This window comes from Staurois parvus, unplaced genomic scaffold, assembly GCF_062004578.1.
Source record: "Staurois parvus isolate SC_StPar_1 unplaced genomic scaffold, SC_StPar_1.0 ptg000011l, whole genome shotgun sequence".
Taxonomy (NCBI): Eukaryota; Metazoa; Chordata; class Amphibia; order Anura; family Ranidae; genus Staurois; species Staurois parvus.
Genome location: NW_028317807.1, coordinates 7,094,234 through 7,114,469, shown reverse-complemented (window position 1 = coordinate 7,114,469; position 20,236 = coordinate 7,094,234). Strand labels below are relative to the sequence as shown.

The following is a 20,236-nucleotide window of genomic DNA, read 5'->3' as shown; positions in this document are numbered from 1 at the left end:
ATACGGATATAAAAATATATGCCAAAATAATTGCCATGCGTCTACTCCCATATCTATCCACACTAATTCACCCAGACCAAGTGGGATTTATACCTGGTAGACAGGCCCCTGACGCTACTAGACGAATTATATCCCTAGTACACCACCTAGAATCTGATAACCAACCTTCACTTTTCCTATCACTCGATGCGGAAAAGGCATTTGATCGAATACACTGGCAATTCATGACACTTACACTTCGGAAATACGGAATAACAGACTGGATGCTATCGGCGATACTATCCCTTTACTCTAACCCCACCGCTAGAGTACTGACCAATGGCACACTTTCAAAGCCCTTCTGCATATCAAACGGAACCAGGCAAGGTTGCCCTCTTTCCCCTATAATTTTTGCCTTACTCATTGAACCACTAGCATCCAATCTTAGAGACGACCCAAATTTTACTGGAATTAAATTTCTTAAAAATGAACACAAAATTAGTCTCTTTGCAGACGATATTATTCTAATGATCACAAACCCATATAAATCGCTCCAATCAATACGCACGCATATCCACAACTACGCAGTAGTCTCGTACTACAAACTGAATCTAAATCAACTATGCTAAATCTCTATACGCCCATAGTAACCCAGAACTTACTCTCTAAACATTTCCCCTTTACTTGGGAAAAACATAGTATCCCCTACCTGGGGATTAAAATTACAGCCAAAACTAACCAACTTTACACTTCTAACTTCAAACCACTACTTGACACTATCCCTCAGGACCTTAAGAGCTTACGCACTACTACTCTGTCGTCACTAGGCAGAGTGGCTACCATAAAAATGTGCATACTACCTAAAATACTTTATATTTTTCGTACACTCCCTATACCAGTTCCTTACTCTTTCTTCTCTAAACTTCAAAAAATACTGAACAAATTTCTTTGGAATGCAAAAAGACCCAGGTACAATACGAATCTCCTAATACGTCCGCCCTCCAGAGGTGGAGCTGGTCTTCCTCATTTAAAGTCGTATTACCAAGCCGCCTTACTGGACCAGCTCTTCTTCTGGTGGCATCCTACTATTGAAAAAACCTGGACTACCATGGAGACCTCCTTATACCTACCTCATTCATTAACAGATATACTATTTATACCTCGAACATTTCAGTCCCACTCTTTGCATAAACACCCCTGCATACAAGCCTCTTTGATGGCCTGGCATGACTTCCTAGCCTGTAATCAAACACATAAAGACAACATACATATTCTGTCCCCACTTTCATCCCTGCACCTCATCTCTCCTCATTTAAATCTGACATCATGGAATGCTCTTGGCATACATTACATCCAAGATCTTTATACTATACATGAACTAAACTCCTTCCATACAGCCCAAGAGAAATTTCACCTTCCGGACAAGGAATTATTCACTTATATGCGTATAACACACGCACTTTACAAAACAAATATACCATTCGAAATAGAAATTCCTGCAACTGCACACCAATTCTTTCATAGGACAAACCACCCTAAGAAAGGAATCTCAACTTTCTACACACTTATAACTGTAACGCTATTCACCACACATACCTCATCCTTAATTAATTGGGAAAAAAACTTTATTCAACCAATAACCCAGCATACCTGGGAAAAAACATTCACAATTACCTTTAAAGCTTCAAAGTGTAGCTCCCATTGGGAAACGTACCTTAAAATTCTCCACCAATGGTATCTAACCCCCACTAAACTATCCATATATTACCCTCAGTGCTCCCAGACCTGTTGGAGACACTGCGGAGAAACTGGCTCACTCCTTCATTTACTATGGACATGTAAGTCTCTCAAATCCTACTGGAACAAAGTGTTCCAAATAATTTCCTCAGTTACAAGAATTCCAGTCTCCCCAAATCCTGCCTTAGCCCTCCTCCACATCGGAATAGATAAATTCCCCATAAACTCACGCACCATCATCATACATATTCTAGCAGCTGCAAAGACTAATATTACTAAACTATGGCGATCCCCTACCATTCCACTCCTGTCCCGCCTCATGGCTGATCTCAATTTTCAGTGCGAGATGGAAAGAACAGCCCTTCAAAATTCCTCATACCAGAAATTTGCAATACAATGGTCTCGATGGTTGAAAAATCCTAATTGCTCAATGAACTGAATACTACCCTATAATATTATAAGGTACTTATCTATGCTGCAAGTGTGTCTTCCCTCCCTCCTCCTCCCCCCACTTCGTATTCCTCCCCCACCTACAATTTATTGGCTCTCAAAAAGGTTCACAGGACACCGAGCATACTTCTCATGTAAGCATAACTAAGACTTACAGTTTCTCCGGCCACATGGTGGGGAACCTCCACTCTTACATGTTTCCTGTATTACTGCTCTCTAATGTGAACCATTCATAGCTATTGTTTGTATATTCCCTTGTTATGTTATAATCTTGCAATAAAAACCATTTAAACATAAAAATTATTTTCGTTGCTACTTCATAACTGTAATTTTGCAGTGGGAGGAGTAGTGCCACGTCATTGATGGCAGTGGGATGAATAGTGTCCCATCATTGGTATCAGTGGGATGAATAGTGCCCCATCATTGGTGTCAGTGGGAGGAATAGTGCCCCATCGTTGGTGTCAGTGGGAGGAATAGTGTCCCATCGTTGGTGTCAGTGGGAGGAATAGTGCCCCATCATTGGTATCAGTGGGAGGAATAGTGCCCCATCATTGGCATTAGTGGGAGGAATAGTGTCCCATCATTGGTATCAGTGGGAGGAATAGTGCCCCATCATTGGTATCAGTGGGAGGAATAGTGCCCCATCATTGGTATCAGTGGGAGGAATAGTGCCCCATCATTGGTATCAGTGGGAGGAATAGTGCCCCATCATTGGTATCAGTGGGGGAATAGTGCCCCATCATTGGTGTCAGTGGAAGGAATAGTGCCCCATCATTGGTGTCACAGGGAGGAATAGTGCCCCATCATTGGTGTCAGTGGGAGGAATAGTGCCCCATCGTTGGTGTCAGTGGGAGGAATAGTGCCCCATCGTTGGTGTCAGTGGGCGGACTAGTGCCCCATCGTGGGTGTCAGTGGGCGGACTAGTGCCCCATCATTGGCTTCAGTGGGAGGAATAGTGCTCCATCATTGGCATCAGTGGGAGGAATAGTGCCCCATCATTGGCGTCAGTGGGAGGAATAGTGCCCCATCATTGGCGTCAGTGGGAGGAATAGTGCCCCATCATTGGCGTCAGTGGGAGGAATAGTGTACAATCATTGGCGTCAGTGGGAGGAATAGTGCCCAATCATTGGCGTCAGTGAGAGGAATAGTGCCCAATCATTGGCGTCAGTGGGAGGAATAGTGCCCAATCATTGGTGTCAGTGGGAGGAATAGTGCCCCATTGTGGGTGTCAGTGGGAGGAATAGTGCCCCATTGTGGGTGTCAGTGGGAGGAATAGTGCCCCATTGTGGGTGTCAGTGGGAGGAATAGTGCCCCTTTGTGGGTGTCAGTGGGAGGAATAGTGCCCCATTGTGGGTGTCAGTGGGAGGAATAGTGCCCCATTGTGGGTGTCATTGGGAGGAATAGTGCCTCATCATTGGTGTCAGTGGGAGGAATAGTGCCCCATTGTGGGTGTCAGTGGGAGGAATAGTGCCCCATTGTGGGTGTCAGTGGGAGGAATAGTGCCCCATTGTAGGTGTCAGTGGGAGGAATAGTGCCCCATTGTGGGTGTCATTGGGAGGAATAGTGCCCCATCATTGGTGTCAGTGGGAGGAATAGTGCCCCATCATTGGTGTCAGTGGGAGGAATAGTGCCCCATCGTGGGTGTCAGTGGGAGGAATAGTGCCCCATTGTGGGTGTCAGTGGGAGGAATAGTGCCCCATTGTGGGTGTCATTGGGAGGAATAGTGCCCCATCATTGGTGTCAGTGGGAGGAATAGTGCCCCATTGTGGGTGTCAGTGGGAGGAATAGTGCCCCATCATTGGTGTCAGTGGGAGGAATAGTGCCCCATTGTGGGTGTCAGTGGGAGGAATAGTGCCCCATTGTGGGTGTCATTGGGAGGAATAGTGCCCCATCATTGGTGTCAGTGGGAGGAATAGTGCCCCATCATTGGTGTCAGTGGGAGGAATAGTGCCCCATCGTTGGTGTCAGTGGGGGGAGGAATAGTGCCTCATCGTTGGTGTCAGTGGGGGGAGGAATAGTGCCCCATCGTTGGTATTAGTGACACAAATGATGGGGCACTATCCCTTCCACTGACACCAATGATACTTACCTTGCTGACTCCTGCTCCAGCCTGGGCTCGCTCTCTCCCTCTCCCATCTACAGGCAGCATACCTGGCTGCAGCAGCAAAATTTGCACTTACCTGTCAGCTGTCTTCCTTCTCTGGCCTCTCTCTTCACTCGCTCCTGCAGCTCCCTCGATCTTCTTCGATCTCCGTGCGCTGCCGCTCGACTCCTCCTCTCCAAGCTCCACCTCCTCGCCGGTGATTGGCCGCCTGTGTGCCTCTCCTGAGCTACAGTTCCGGTGGCCAATCAGCGGCGAGGAGGCGGAGCTGTTGAGTGATCCCGGAGGTGTGGCCAGGTTACAGGGGCAGCATATCATCCCGCCCACAGATCGCCTGAGACAGGAGCGGTGTCTCGGTTCCTAAGACCATCGGAAATATGTGTTTTCCGATGGTCTTAGACGACCCCTGTGAAATGGTCGTTCGACCCCCAAAGGGGTCGCGACCCCCAGGTTGAGAACCGCTGCCCTAGAGAATAAAACAGTGGTAGTTCCAATTTTTTATGTTGCATGATTTTACCGCAAAATTTTAGTAAAAAATTCAAGTACGTTAATTTTAGGGCACAAAAAAGCAATAAATTACCCTATTTTTTTGTAAAATATAAAAGATGAGGTTGCAGCGCGTAAATAGATATCCAACTTGTCAAACCTTGAAATGGCGATTAACTCCAGTACCCTATATTTTCTATAGGTCAACACTTTTAAAGCTCCTTATAGGTCACCAGTATAGTGTACGGAGGAGGTCTGGTGCTAGAATTATCGCTCTCATCCTGGCGTGCGCAGCGATATGTAACGTGTATTGTAATCAAGATTTCACGCGTAGGCGCTGCAGTGTGTGCTTTTACGTTTGTACGGGTGTAGTTGTGGGGGTGGGGGCCCTCAATATTTTTATGGTGGGGATGGTATGTGCTTGAGTGTAACTTTAAATTTTTATAGTTAAAAAAAAAAAAAACCTGAGACATCCAAGATCTAAAAGACCCTGCAAGTCTCCCCTCTGCTCCACTGAATGTAATGTAGTGCACATTGCACCATATTACATTTTTTCCCGGGGATTGTATTGCAATCTCTCATCAGGGACCCGCAAGTGACATTGTAACGCCACTTCCTTGTCAGCACAAAAAGGGGAGGGGACCTGAGCGGACTTCTCTGCTCTTCTTTCTCCCCTCTAGCTGACGGCGAGCCGGGCCCGCAGATGGGCAAGCAGAGCCCAGGAAACCTCATACTGGGGACATGGAGAGGCTGGCACTGTGTGAAAGCAATTGGCGGCAGCGCTGCCGCCGATTGCTTCACCTGACAGGTGAGCCCACTGCTTGCCTGCAGCAGGGCTAAAGGAGGAAAAAAAACTACCTGCCCAACACCTGGAACTACATGTCCCGGGCGTCGGGTGGTAGGAATCCAATATCCCTGCATCTTGAAGTGTGGGGTCTTGTGAGCTACTATGGTGTATGCTAAGTGTTAATAAATATTTAAATATTATCAGTAATAAAATTGTATACAAAATCAATACAATAGTGAAAATAAAATTATAATAAAAATTGGTTAAAAATACTCATACCATTGTGTCATAGAGAATAAAATAAAATCAGAAATGGTGTCGTGCTCCACTAACAATTGCTAAAATGTGCATAAATAAATATTAAATAACAGTCCAGCTTTGAAAGAGTGCATATCAATATCTCTGCAATTATATTACTGCTGGAAACATGTCTTCATTAAGTCTGTTACCTTGATACCACTTCTAGTGCTGTGATACGAAATAATAACCATACAGTTCACCAATCAGGTATACCGAATATTCTTTCTACGCATCAACTCTAGCAATGGTTTCAAAGTTCTTCTTGCCAATGTCTCTGGTGCTATGTCCGCAAAAATTTGCAGGTTTGCTTCCCCATATTTTACTTCTGGGATTCCACGTATGTTTGCCTTATCTTCATAATGGTGAAATCTCTCTATTACATCTCTTGGGGCCTCCAGTGTCCTGCCTTGGGGACTTTTTATCCAGTGTACTGTCTATCTTTAGTTCTGTCGCTGGTCTACCCATTATTGAGTTAAACATTTTCCTCATTTCATCCCATAGATCTTCTCCTGGCTGTGCTTCAGGTAACCCCGGATCCTCACGTTGTACCTTTTATCTCTGTTTTCTTGGTCTTCTAATTTATATGCCAACTTCCTTTGCTCTCTACGCATTTTCTCAACCTGCGTTTCTAGCGTCATAATTACTTGCGCGTTTCTTAATTTTTCTTCTGTTTCTTCAACACGAGATAGAACTTGTCCCAAATCTTTATGTAATACCGCCATTTCATTCTTTATGGAATACTCTATTTTCATAAACATCTCTGCAATTTTTGTTTTTGTGGGCATTTGCAATTAGTTAATCCTTGTTCTTCAGTTTTTCTAGGGTCTATTCCACTTTCTGTATTGATTCTTTGATCTGATACAAATTCTGAACTCCTAATGACAGTCTAGTTTGATCTCCATTATTATTTCTCAACTCTTGGCTTCTTCTTGCTCCTTGCTGTCTCTCTGGGGTATGACACTTTGGGCTTTTTACCTGCGGGGTCATGTACTTCTTTATTGTGCTTGATTGAGGAGTTTTTCTTCTACCCTTTGTAGATCTACTCTTCATTTTATTAATTCTTTCCTTATTTCCAGGTCAAAAGTTAATAATTAGACTTAACTCTTAATCTTCTTATAGATATTTTCCTCTTCTTAGGGCTCAATGTTTTTGTAATGTATCTAAGGGTAATTAGCTTCTGTTTCGTTTTTTTTCCTTTTTTCCTTTTTTTTCAGTCCCCCAGGGTGACCCTCTCCTCTCTTTTTTATCTTTTCCTCATTTCAGTTAGTCCCAATGACCCCCTCCTCGTAGCCTCCCATGGAAAAGTTCTTTACCTCCACTCCTTTTTTTAGTAGACTTATAATATAATAATATAGTATACTGCAACCACTCACCCCCTCACTTCCCGGTCCTGTTTGTAGGGCTTCAACTCCATTGTCAGACCTCAGTACGAGGTCCTACTGAAGTCCTGCTCAAGACCCACTCACGTTGTAATTACCTTGGTCGAAGTTGGGGTCACCTTTTGCCTGGAGCGGTCACTCTTCTAGTGTATCGAGATCCTGGTGCTCTGTATCCTTTAGTTGACTCTTCCTCTATTGGCCCTGTGTCTTCCTAAAACAGCCTGACACTGTGTTCATCAGCATGTCACCTCCGTTCCAGTCACCTGTCACTTGCGGTTGTCTCTGGAGTTCCAGGCGGATAGTTCTTCCACCACACTCTGGCGTCCACACTGGGTTCTCCTCCAGAACGAGGCTGCAGCTATGAAGACAATGCTTCGCTGTCACGTGGGTGCTCGCCACCTTCCAGCGCTCTGCCGACTGGCCACCTTCTTCACTCCGCCGAGGGATCAGGGGATCAGGACAAAGCAGCCACCCCCACACCTCCTGCACCTCGCACCGCTCCACCCCACTGACAGAAGCACAGAGAATAGGTAAGGAGAGGGGCTTCAGCACGACTCCATTCCTAAAAGTTCACAGGTGCCATGTTCCAGCCCCTCCCCTTCCTGTGATGTATGCTGATTTACATCAATAGACAGCAGTTACAAACATGTATATAGAGACAAATACCTCCCTCATCCATAAAGCTGCTTGGAGCTTGATTTGTTCCTGCTTGAATGGGTATCACCAATGCAGGTGTAAATAGCAAACACGTTTACCATTAGTGGTGCAGAAATGGTGGCCATCATTCCATTGATCAAAAGTTTCCCTCCACTGGCTCCCCATTGCCCAACTAATAAAATTCAAAACATTAACAATAACATTTATAACTCTGCCCCCAATTACATCACCAATCTTGTCTCCAAATATCACCCGAACTGTCCTCACTCCTCCCACGACCTCCTGCTTTCTAGCTCCCTTGTCTCCTCCTCCCATGCCCATCTTCAAGACTTCTCCAGAGCTTCCTCCATCCTCTGGAACTCTCTACCCCAATCTATCCGACTATTGGCCTACTCTGCTCACTTTTAGGCAATCTCTGAAAACCTATCTCTTCAGGGAAGCCTATCTTGCCATCCTCTAATAATCAAATCTTCCATTTCTCCCATCAGTTTATCCTCCGCAGTTATTACCGTTTGTACCACTAGCCCCTCCCTCTTAGATTGTAAGCTCCAAGGAGCCGGGCCCTTCTAACCCTCTTGTATTGAACTGTATCATTCTGTATTGTTTCCCTTTATATTGTAAAGTTCTGAGCAAACTGTTGGCGCTATCTAAATCCTGTATTATAATAATCATTGTATTTTATCTCTTTAACTCATGTTGCAATGGCATTAATTGGCATTGTGCATGGTAAAGCAGACATTTTGCTAGTCTTGTAACAAAGTGAAAGTGTATTCTGTTTTGATGCACCTACAGCAAACAGATACAGCTGACCTCTCTTTGCTCATAGCTAAGAAAAGCTTACTGATAGACTGCTAGACGTAGACTGTGGATATTCAAATACAGTATTTACATATACTTGCAGGCAAATATAGCTTTAAAACAAAGCACCTCTCTAGCTGCTTGTACTGTGAAGTCATTCTTTCTCACAAATTACAACAAAAGTCTCTGAGGTCAGCTTTCAATTGATTTCTGAGGCTCCATGCACACTGGCTTAGAAACAATTCTGCTCCTAGAGGCGTTTAGCATTTGCCTGTAGAAGCAACTAATGTTATCCTATGTTTCCATGCACATTAGATAGTCTAGAGGCATTTTTTTAAGCTCAGCGTTTGAAAGGAAAACCTTTCTGATTTGCCGTTTTTTAAAGAGCAAAACGCTCCTAAATACTAATACAAAAAAACATTCAGAATTAGTGTTGATTACTCCGTTTTGGACTCAGCTCCGATACTATGAACTGCCTTTATTTTGAGGAATTCATGCATTATCATGTTCTAAAGCAGTGTTTCTCAACCTTTTTTCAGTCAAGGCATCCTTTAAAATTATGGACGGTCCCGAGACACCCTTTAAAATTATGGACAGTCTTGAGGCACCCCTAGATTGTCCATAATTTTAAAAGGGCACCCCATTCTAAATTGTGAAAAACTATTCTAATAGTTTTACATAACGCAGCAACATCCACACATGTAGGGCACCCAAAATTAGAGGTGATTTATTCTTCCAAAGCAAATACACTTTTCCATACTGGTACTGACTAGTATTCCATTGTTTCTCTCCTCCCTCAGTTTTTCTCCATCACTGAGCTAATGTTACCCCAGCACTGAATGAAAGCGTCAGGGGAGGACCAAACCATTATGCTGTAAAAGCAACTAACTTACTCTTTATCTTTAACTAATGATGTCATTGTTTGTCAGGACGCTGGTGGCTAGAAGGTCATAATGGTGCACAATGAAAACCTGTGCCTTTGCGTAACTAAAGTGTAGGCTTGTTCCACCCGCTGGCTTGTATACAAGTTTGGGGCAATTTTTAGACATTGCCAAGGCACCCCTGTAGAAACCTCAAGGTACCCCAGGGTTTTACCTCTGTGCCCATTTGGTTGCTATTTGAGAAAATCCTGCACATGTATGAGGGAGGTCTGTTTATCTAACCCTCCCTGGGACGGCACCCGTACATCATTGGGTGCTAGAGGGAGGTGAAGATCTGTATCATCCATTTTGCATAAAAGCACAGTTTGCTTCCTCCTCTGGACTCTGTTGTCTTCCACTTGGGCTTTCAATTTTCTACCACAAGACGCTATGGATCATCTGTACAGTGCATGAGGGAGGTTGATGCTGGTTTAAAATTCCTCCTCTGGACTGCACGTTATGTGAATATATTACCTTTCCTCTAACGAGGGCTGTATGTGCTTTACCCTTTAATAAGGAGCTTTGCTGGCCATTATGGGACTATATATATTTCAACATATGGCCCACCTTATCCCCCAAAATTGAGGGGGAATAGTATGAGATCTGTGGAGTGTGGTGCTTTTTTGTTTTTAAAGATAAATGGGAGTATCCTCCTGCGCTTTATATAAATAAAATCCCTATAATAATAGCTGCTGTCACTCGACTTAAACCAATAAGTGATCAATGTGTATACATAAATTAGTGAAGCGCTGTAAATTTATTAACAATAAATAAATACTATAGTGCCTTTTATAACGAACTACTAGTGCTCTGTGCTAATAAACTCATATACATATATATATCCTTATAGTGAAAAATGCACAAACCTAAAGTGAATGGTGGTAACAACTATACCAGGGGAAACCAATAGGGCCGCTGCGTCCGGACATGCGTCACCACGTGACCGGAAATGATGTAACTTGAAACCGGATATGGCATACTGACGCGTTGCGTCACGTGCGTCGTGACTTCATCAGGATTCATGAAGTCAAGACGCACGTGACGCAACGCGTCGCTACGCCATATCCGGTTTCGAGTTACGTCATTTCCGGTCACGTGGTGACGCACGTTCGGAGGAGCGCCCTTTTTGGTTTCCCTTGGTTTCATGCAATACACCCATGGGATGGGGTGAAACGCTGATGTAACAAGGAATATATGTGAGTGCAATTTTTGTCTTTTATGCTGTCCTTATTAAACATTATTGCACTATGGAAGGATTTTTCTTGTGTCTTGTATACTATTGAGTGGAGGTGGAGTGGAATAAAGAAGTCTCCATTTATCCTGTGATCCCTGGATGAGCAATCTGCATATGAGGATCTGATACAGAGGAGAGTAATAGCCTTTTGGCCCTGTGTGGGTCACTGTGTGGGTCAGTGTGGGGAGGTGAGCAGGCAATGCTGCCATTTAAGGATTTATACACTAGAAGTGAAGATCACTCTTTCACGAAGTTTCACTTGCATGGACTTGTTCTCATATATTCATTATTCACGGATGTTTTTTTTATTTTTGTGATTCACAGTTATGTTAATTCATTGTATAATAATTTCATTGAATATTATTTATACACATGGTATAGTTGTTACCACCATTCACTTTAAGTTTGTGCATTTTTCACTATAAGGATATATTCCTTGTTACATCAGCGTTTCACCCCATCCCATGGGTGTATTGCATGAAACCAGGGGAAACCAATATGGCCGCTGCGTCCGGACGTGCGTCACCACGTGACCGGAAATGACGTAACTCGAAACCGAATATGGCGTACCGACACGCTGCATCACGTGCGTCGTGACTTCATGAACCCTGATGAAGTCACGACGCACGTGACACAACGCGTCGGTACGCCATATGGACTTGTTCTCATATATTGATTATTCACGGATCTTTTTTTTATTTTTGTGATTCACAGTTATATGTTAATTCATTGTATAATAATTTGATTGAATATTATTTATACACATGGTATAGTTGTGACCACCATTCACTTTAAGTTTGTGCATTTTTCACTATAAGGATATATATATGTATATGTGTTTTTTATCACAGAGCACTAGTAGTTAGTTATAAAAGGCACTATAGTATTTATTTATTGTTAATTTACAGCGCTTCACTAATTTATGTATACACATGTTTTTAAAGATGTTTTCATTAAAGAAGTCGTTCATGAATTTGTTTTGACCATCAGCCCATTTATCTATGTTAGTACAACAAAAACAGATATATAAAAAAAAAACATGAGTCCTTGTTGAATCCATAACTAATCATTTTAGTTTGGTTCACGTATAGATTTTTGATTGGAGATTCCCGGACTATTTATAATTTTGAGACCTTGAGGCCTTTCTTGGGAGGTGGTATTCAAAAAAATAAACTGGCAGAGGTTTTTCTTTAATTATACAAGGTTAGTGAAGGGCTCAGCATGTTCTGTTTTACTTATAAAGACCATTAGTAAACTATTTCTTTCTAAAACTGATTGTTATGCATATTGCCTTTGTGTTCTAGCACATTCTTCTGTTCATTCTGTTTTATTTCCGTTTATTCTCTTCTCTTTTCCTTCCTATCTTTCTAAAAGCTTTTGTTGAACTTCCAACTACGTCGTTTGATGACTCTTGTAAATCAAGTCAGAGTTCGCAAGGTAAACTTGAATTGATTCTTTAACCACTTTGCCCTCCAGAGGATTTACCCCCCTTCCTGACCAGGCCATTTTTTGCATTATGGCGCTGCATTAGTTTAACTGACAATTGCGCGTTCATGTAATGCTGCACCCAAATGAATTTTAAGTCCTTTTTTCCCCAAACAAATTGATCTGTCTTTTGGTGGTATTTGTTCGTTTGTGCGTTTTTTCATTTTTTACCCTATTAAAAAAAAAGACAATTTTGAGAAAAAAAACATTTTTGACTTTTTTGCTATTAAACATGTCGAGTAAAAAATTTTTAAAAAACCAAATGTCATAAATTTAGGCCAATACGTGTAAATGAATTGGTTTACGTGAATGTTATAGCCTTTACAAATGGCTGTATATATATACTGGGATTTTTTTTTTTTTGTACTAGTAATGATGGCGATCAGCGACTTATAGCGGGACTGCGGCAGGCATTCTGACGCGGGGGGGGAAACTGACTTGGTGTAACTGACATCCCTAGTGACACCAATACAGTGATCAGTGCTAAAAAAGAAAAAAAAAAGCACTGACACTGTACTAATGGCACTGGGCAGGAAGGGGTTAACATGAGGGGCGATCAAAGGGATAACCGTGTGCTGTTTTACTATTTGCAGTGTGTCTGTGCTTCACTGTAAGCACACTGCTTTGCATGGCTGTGTTGTGCACAGCCATGCAAAGCAGTGTGCATGAGCTGACCGGGTTTGTTGTTTACAAACTCGGCAATCACTGGGCGCTGGCGAATAATCACCAGCCGGAGCCCAGTGATTGATAGCTGCAGCCGCGAGTGGCGGCGCAGGTAGGGCTCGTGTGCACCACCCGGTTATTTTGTGCACCCATGCTGCCCTGTAGCAGTATTTCTGCTATAGGGCGGTCGGGAAAATGGTTAACAAGAACTACATTGCTGGAATTGATTGAGTCTCCTTGGAAAATGTGTTTTGTTATTACCAGCTTTGCAAATTACATAATTAGGTTGTCTGAGTGACCATACCTAGGAAGTAGCTAAACAGTGCACTGAAGGTGGTACAAGTTAGATGATCACTGTGCCGCCTTGGAGGCAATCAATATTCCTAATTAGAAAGCTATTAAATGCTTGGAACCTACGACAAGACATAACTAGAGCCACAGTGTGCAGGAAGGTGACAGCCATGTACGAATAGATTCATAATGTGACCATGCATGGCTTCCACAAACAGATACACTTCTGCACTCGTATTTGCCGTTATATACAGTGTTAGGTGCTACATATCTGGTTGGTCTCTAACACCTATGTATATTCTTTATTTTTCCAGTTCTCAGCTCAGAACGAATAGATCAGATGACTAGGAGTTATAATGACACAGATATGCTAAGCCACTTACTGACAGAGGTAAGTCTACTTATTCTTTATCAGTGGTTGTAAATTATTATTGTATCTGTAACGGCAACATTCTATACCTTAAGTCTGAACCTGTTGTTGTTTGTCAAACATAAACTGTAATAAAGAACAATGTGGGATGGAGAGGTGGGGTCAGTACAGTTATGTAAAAATAACGTACCTTTGCTCACATATTACTGTTTCAATGCATTAAGAGAACCAGTCATAATAGCAGTGCAGGACCTGTCAATACTAACTTGTGTTTTATTGTGAAAATTTTGGAGCGGTCCTCCAAATACTTATTCACTACTGTACTTCACTAATAATGAGTCACTGACTTGGAACAGAGGCAGCTCCTGTGTTGCTGTTCTCTTTCACCGCCTCCCGTCCGCCATATAAGTAAATGATGGACGCGAGGTGGTTCTCTCGTTTTTGGAGGATGTCATGTGACATCCTCCCACTCTAACCCGCATGCGCGCCCCTGGGGGCGCATAGCACGGCGATCGGTGGCGCACTGTGTCCCTGGGACTCAGTGGAAAGAGCCAATGACGTCGGCTCTGCCATGTGATCAGCTGTGTCCAGTCACAGCTGATCGCATGTAAATAAGGAAATACCTGTTATCGGCATTCCTCTCCTCACGAGCTGTCACTCTGACAGCTTGTGAGGAGAGGAGAGCTGGTAATCGGCATTACTCAGAGGGGACATGTACACTGATCATCAGGGCACTGATGATCAGTGTAGCCCCATCAATGCCACATATCAGTGCCCATTGTAGCTGACTTTCAGTGCCACCTATCAGTGCCAGTCAGTGTCACCTATCCGTGCCATATGAGCATTGCCTTTCAGTGCCCATCAGTGATGCCTGTCAATGCCCATCAGTGCCTATCAGTGCAGTCTATCAGTGCCCATCACTGCAGCCTCATTTGCGCACATCAGTGAAGGAGAAAAATCACTTATTTACAAAATTTTATAACAGAATCTAAGAAAAAACATTTTTTTTCAAAATTTTCAGGTATTTTTGGTTTGTTTAGCAACAACTAAAAAACCCAGAGGTGATTAAATACCACGAAAAGAAAGCTCTATCTGTCTCAAAAAAATGCAAAAAATTTCATATGAGTGCAATGTTGCATGACCGCGCAATTGTCATTCAAAGTGTGAGAGCGCTGAAAGCTGAAAATTGGCCTGGGCAGGAAAGGGGTAAAAGTGCCCAGTAGACAAGTTGTTAAAAGCCCCTGCAGTGCATTTGCAAGTCAAGCTTCAAGAGGTACCCAAAAGCAAACATTTATTATATTGCAGATTACCATTTCTTAGATGTAGTGGCTGTACTGGTTTTCTTTTTAGGCTTTTTTTCCTTTCCTTTCACCAGGTAATCTAGCCTGTACGTCTGTTGTTTTTCAACAGAACAAGCTCTCTATCAGAGTATTGAGACAAACCATTTACCACTGACAGGGTTACTTAAAATGATCAGCTTTTTTTTATTCACGTAAAACCTTTATCCCAAAAGAAAAAAAAAATCGGTTATAACTGCTTGTGCAACTGCAGTACGAGCTGGAGTTTGGCTTTAATTTGTTAGTGTATCTAAATCTGCTAGTATATTTAACACTCCCTTCCCCCAGACTGACCATGCTGCTGTTCAAAGGTGCTACTTCACAGTAACTGGGACTGTAGCTGAATAATGATGAAAGAGCAGCAGCACACTGATTATGGCGTCCCTGTGCTCTACCCTTCTGTAAAGCTTGCCAAACACATTACAATCTGACTGTACAATTTTTGTACAATCTCCTTTTATGTTTACTAAAACGGCGTAATATCCAGACCTTGTTAAACTATCCAATCAATTTGTATCAAATCTTGCAAGCACTCATTCTACATAGTTGTTGGTAGATCTGAAGAGTTTTGTACAGTTATATTGTAACATGTGGCGGGCTTAAACTGTAACTCAGCTTTTGTGGGGGAAACACGGAAAATAAAAAAAAAATGACACACATGTACAACTACTACACTAGCCATATTGTAATTAAATGTTATTAAAATTACCTTTTCAATCTGCAGACCTGTAATTTTCTGTAAAATTCAATGCAATATGGCAACCTGGAGGCATTCTGCATACAATTGGTGGGTAAAATTCAATGCAATATGGCAACCTGGAGGCATTCTGCATACAATTGGTGGATAAAACATCCCCAGAAATTTAACTTCCTGTTTGTGCGATTGGCCCACTGAATTTCCCAAAAGTCTTCGCTAAGATGCAAATTAGATTTTGGGCATCCAATTATAATTTTTGGTGAGATACTCCCAAAGGATTAGTCACTTCTAAAGGGATTCAAACCCTGCACCTTTCCTCATTAGAATACTGTAAGTGCATCAGCTGATTACTGATGAAAAAGTCACTCCTATTCTGGTTCACTTTGCACACAGCAAACAGCCTTTTCTTCAGAGCATAAACAGGGTGGAATCTGCAACAAAGTTTGATCAAATCCTTGCGATGTAATTTGATCACACATAGGGGATTATATTTTTCTCGACACAAGTGAAGTTACTCTTTAAAGCTGAACTTTGGCCTAAACAAATATTGTCTACATACAAGAGGCATGTGTATTCTTACTTGAATCTTGGTGCGGTTCATGTATTTCTTTCAGATCTGTGCAGTAATCAAGTGTGAAACCTTGCCTCTGTACAGGAGCTTCCTATAATAAAGACCGGTCACTGCTGCTCTCTCTTCTTGCACAAGGTGACTGGTCTTGTCTCCGCCCCTCCTGTAGCTTTCTGTAGGAAGTCTGTAGTGGATGGAGCCTGCTGGACCCCTCTCCCAGCTATGCTCTCTGCAAAGACTATGTACAGCACAGTGATGATGTCACTGCTATTTTTACTAAGTAATATCTGGGTTTGAAAAGCCATTTAGTGCACACAAAATGGACTTCTATCCTATGTGGCTATTGAGAAATATCATTAAAGATTTTGTGCCCAGAGTTCAGGTTTAAGTATGTTGTGTATGCTGGTGTGACAGCAATATGCAAAGCAGAAAAGCACTAATTGGCTGAGTATTGATCCTTTCTCAAAGGCTGCTGTACAGAGGATTACAGGAGTCTGACATTAACACAGATCAAGGTTCTTTGTAAAATAATTCTCTATTTTTGGTGTATGTATAACCAGATTTAATGGTGTTTTATAATTCTGCCTTTCAATATAGGCTAGGGGAGTTAAATGTCGTTGTGTGTGAAAGTGTCAATCAAGACATCACCATAGTTGAATAGAGAGGTAGAGTTAAGGTTTTAATTTCAGTAGTCACATAGCCAATATGCTTTACAAAATTACAGCCAGTGCTACATTTTTCAAATCCATTTTCTATATTAGTTTATGAAAACACGTCTTTTCTTTTATCTGAAATGTGCCTGTCTATTCTTAGACCGCTTAGTAACTCCTAAGCTTTTCTGAAATTGTTCTACCCTCCAAGAAGCCCTTAAACAGACCACACCCCCAACCCATGTTCACTGAGAAATATGATATGTGCCTGCTCTACCATGTACTTGTATGAAAAAGTATCCTGTTCTCTTTATATTACTTCCTTTGTATAAAATCCCTGGTGTTCCTGCCAGTCCCCCTGCTTTCCTATTAAAAACTGGCCACACTAAGCATGAGAGCACAGCGTGGTCAGTTCTCTAGCTGTGCTGAGTAGTTGTACTGACATGCCCCATCCTGCATAGCCATTCACTAGAAAGATTAGTGTGCTGCTGTTTCTCCTTTCCTAGCTCTCATGCAGCTGAGAACAGAGGGCATGTGATCACTTATAAAAAAGAGGAAGAAGTGTTCATAGTATTTTGTTTTGTTTTTTTTATATATCTATACACAAATATTTTGCCTTTCATTTTTATTTTAAACTGAATGGGTTGTTTTACAAGATGAGGATTTACATATACTTTAATGCATATTAATTTATTTATGCATTGAAAATAGATTTACTTTACAGGCACCTTTGAACAAGTCATATCAGTTGCTATTGTTGAAGAAATTGCAGTCTATTATTCTTACGTCTATTGTCTGCATACATTGTAGATAATTATATCTAGCGATGGAATGGTGAACCACAATGCATAGACACAGGCTAAACATATGAGTACCATGTCAATTGTGCGTTGATTGAAACTGAACAAAGGGGTCTGGAAAAACTCTTGTAATAATCAGGACAGTGTTTATTATCATCAAATGATTGTTCTCAGCTTCTGAGATATGTCATCTCCTTTGTGTTCACATATTAAGACTGTTTCCAATTTCTACAAAGATATAAAAGACACAGCTCTTCAGGGAATCCACTCCTAGGCTTCCTACACACTAGCGGTTTTTTAAACTCCTAGAAGCTGTTATCAGCATATTTATTTTCTGCTCCCAGAAGCTAAATCGTTTTTTTCAGGGATGCACAAATTATATCGCCCGACGCCTGGGGCATGCAGTTCCGGCCTCCAGGCAGGTGTTTTTCTTGTACTGTTAGCCCTGTTGTAGGCAAACAGCAGGGTTTACTTTTTTTTTGCCCAGGCAATTCATTGCGATTCCCGTTCTAAGCAGCAGTGATCGAGTCACTTCTGCAGGCAGCAAAAGCCCCCCCTGAAGTCCTGCTGTGGGTCCTTGTAGAGGATGTCCGCTCTGCGCCGACCCAGGGAGAGTTCCATAGTGCAGGCTGGATGGAGGAGATCAGAGCTGCGGGAGGCCGGGCTTTGGGACATGTCTGCCTACTGAACTAGGGACAGAGGAAGAGATCTGGGAGGAGGAGGATAGAGAGAGCACTGTCCGCTGGACCTCCACCAGAACAAAAAGGTCTTATCTTCACCTGCAGGACCGAAATCTGGACTGGACCTCTGGTCCACCAGTGGTTAGTGATACCTACCCAGGGCTTGAGACATCTTGATAACATATGTGAAGATGACTTCCACATGAGCCTAAATGTCATCTTGATAACCTGTGGGAATATAACTTTCCCATGAATTAAGTACACACATACCTGTAGTGACCCCTAATATCACTTACTACTGGGTACATTGATCACTGACCCCTACCCTCCAAACCTATATGGGGGACTCTGACCCAATATATCACTTATGCTGCAGAGGATGATGACACCTACCTGATACCCCTTATATAACCTCTGATTTTTTTTTTTTTTTACATTTAGGCGTTAATTTTTTTTTGCCCCGGTTATTCTCTTCTAAGTAGAAGTGATCGAGTGGCTGAACAGCCACTTGATCACTTCTATGGATGGCGGTACTATACAGAGGCAGAGAAGCCAACGTTGTTCCTCCCTCTCTGTTACCCTGGAAACTGGAAGGTTCTTTTTTACATGGCCTTTAGCAGCCAGGAAAGCAGTCAGTCAGACTAATATGTGTCTGATCTGCTGCATTGAAGCCTAGAGGAGAGATCTGGGGTGTAATAGACCCCAGATCTCTCCATAAAGAGGACCTGTCACGGCCCATAGTATCACAACAGATGCTCCTCATCCCTTGTGATAACGTAATACAAAAGAAATTATAGAGACCGTGAAAAAAAAAAAACTTTTAGATAAAATGATTAAACTGTCCCTATTTCCCCATGCTTACTTGCACATGTGAACGCATATGTAAGCCCTAGACCAAACTTGTGACGTATTGTGAGTGTCAGAGCAAAAATTCTAGTGCCAAACCTCCTGTGTAACTCAACTGGTAACCTGTAAAAGGCATTTAAGGCGTCACCTATGGAGAACTACCACAGTTTGGCGCCATTCCACGGGCATACACAATTTTAAAGTGTGACCTGTTGAGTATCTATTTACTTGGCTTAACACCAAATTTTACATAAAAAATGGGCAGTATATTGTGTTTGTATGCAATAAAATTCATTAAAGTGCATTTGAAAAACCACAAAACATATTGCAACACCCATCATATATACAGTATGTTTGGGGGTTCTAACTAATTTTCTAGCTAACAAAAGGCTGATTTTTACATGTAGGAGAGGAAAGTTAGAATCGGCCTGGTAGGCAAATTGTTAATGGAGCATACACCGGAGCTTGATTTGGTTGCTCAGCATTTGTTTGTGCTCAGCACCCGAATGATTCCATGTGCAAGGGCATCCTGAAAGGTTTTTTTTTTTTTTTGTTTTTTCTTCTATTTTTGTTTTTTCTTCTATTTCTCATTGGAGCCTGCGCCTCATTTGCTTGCTCAATAGATGCCCTTCTGGTGAGCATTAAGAGAGCCTGACACTGCCCCGATCAGTGCTCATCACACTCCAAGGACTCTCCCCTCCCTACTAGTCCTTGGGTGTGGGGAGGAGAGGAGGAAATAAACAGTCCATTGTTAAATGGTTTTGGTTAAAAAATAAATTATAATTTTAATCAAGACCAGTAGATCGAGACCCTGATTTAGTCCCTTGGGCAAGTAGTGTAAAGGCATCCTGAAAGTTCCTTCTTTTTTTTTTTTTTTTTTTTACTCATTTGGGCCAGCACCTCATTTAGTTACTCGGCAGATGCACTTCTGGTGAGCGTTAAGAGAGCCTGACACCCCTTTTCCTGACAAGCACCCAATTGTTGCTCGTCACACTACAAGGTCTCTCCCCTCCCTGCTAGT

The 20,236-nt window shown here is 42.3% G+C and overlaps 1 protein-coding gene across 3 annotated transcripts in view; it reads left to right on the top strand.

Moving 5' to 3' along the window:
- The window catches only part of TRAK2 (trafficking kinesin protein 2), a 114,759-nt gene that overhangs the window by 54,403 nt on the left and 40,120 nt on the right, over window positions 1–20,236 (top strand). For 2 of the 3 annotated variants that reach the window (XM_089670381.1, XM_089670393.1), the window contains one exon: window positions 13,582–13,658. In XM_089670381.1, coding sequence (XP_089526507.1) covers window positions 13,582–13,658 — 77 coding nt within the window. Of the gene's footprint in view, window positions 1–12,202; window positions 12,266–13,581; window positions 13,659–20,236 lie in introns of all 3 variants that reach the window. The other variant, XM_089670372.1, reaches the window with a different exon arrangement.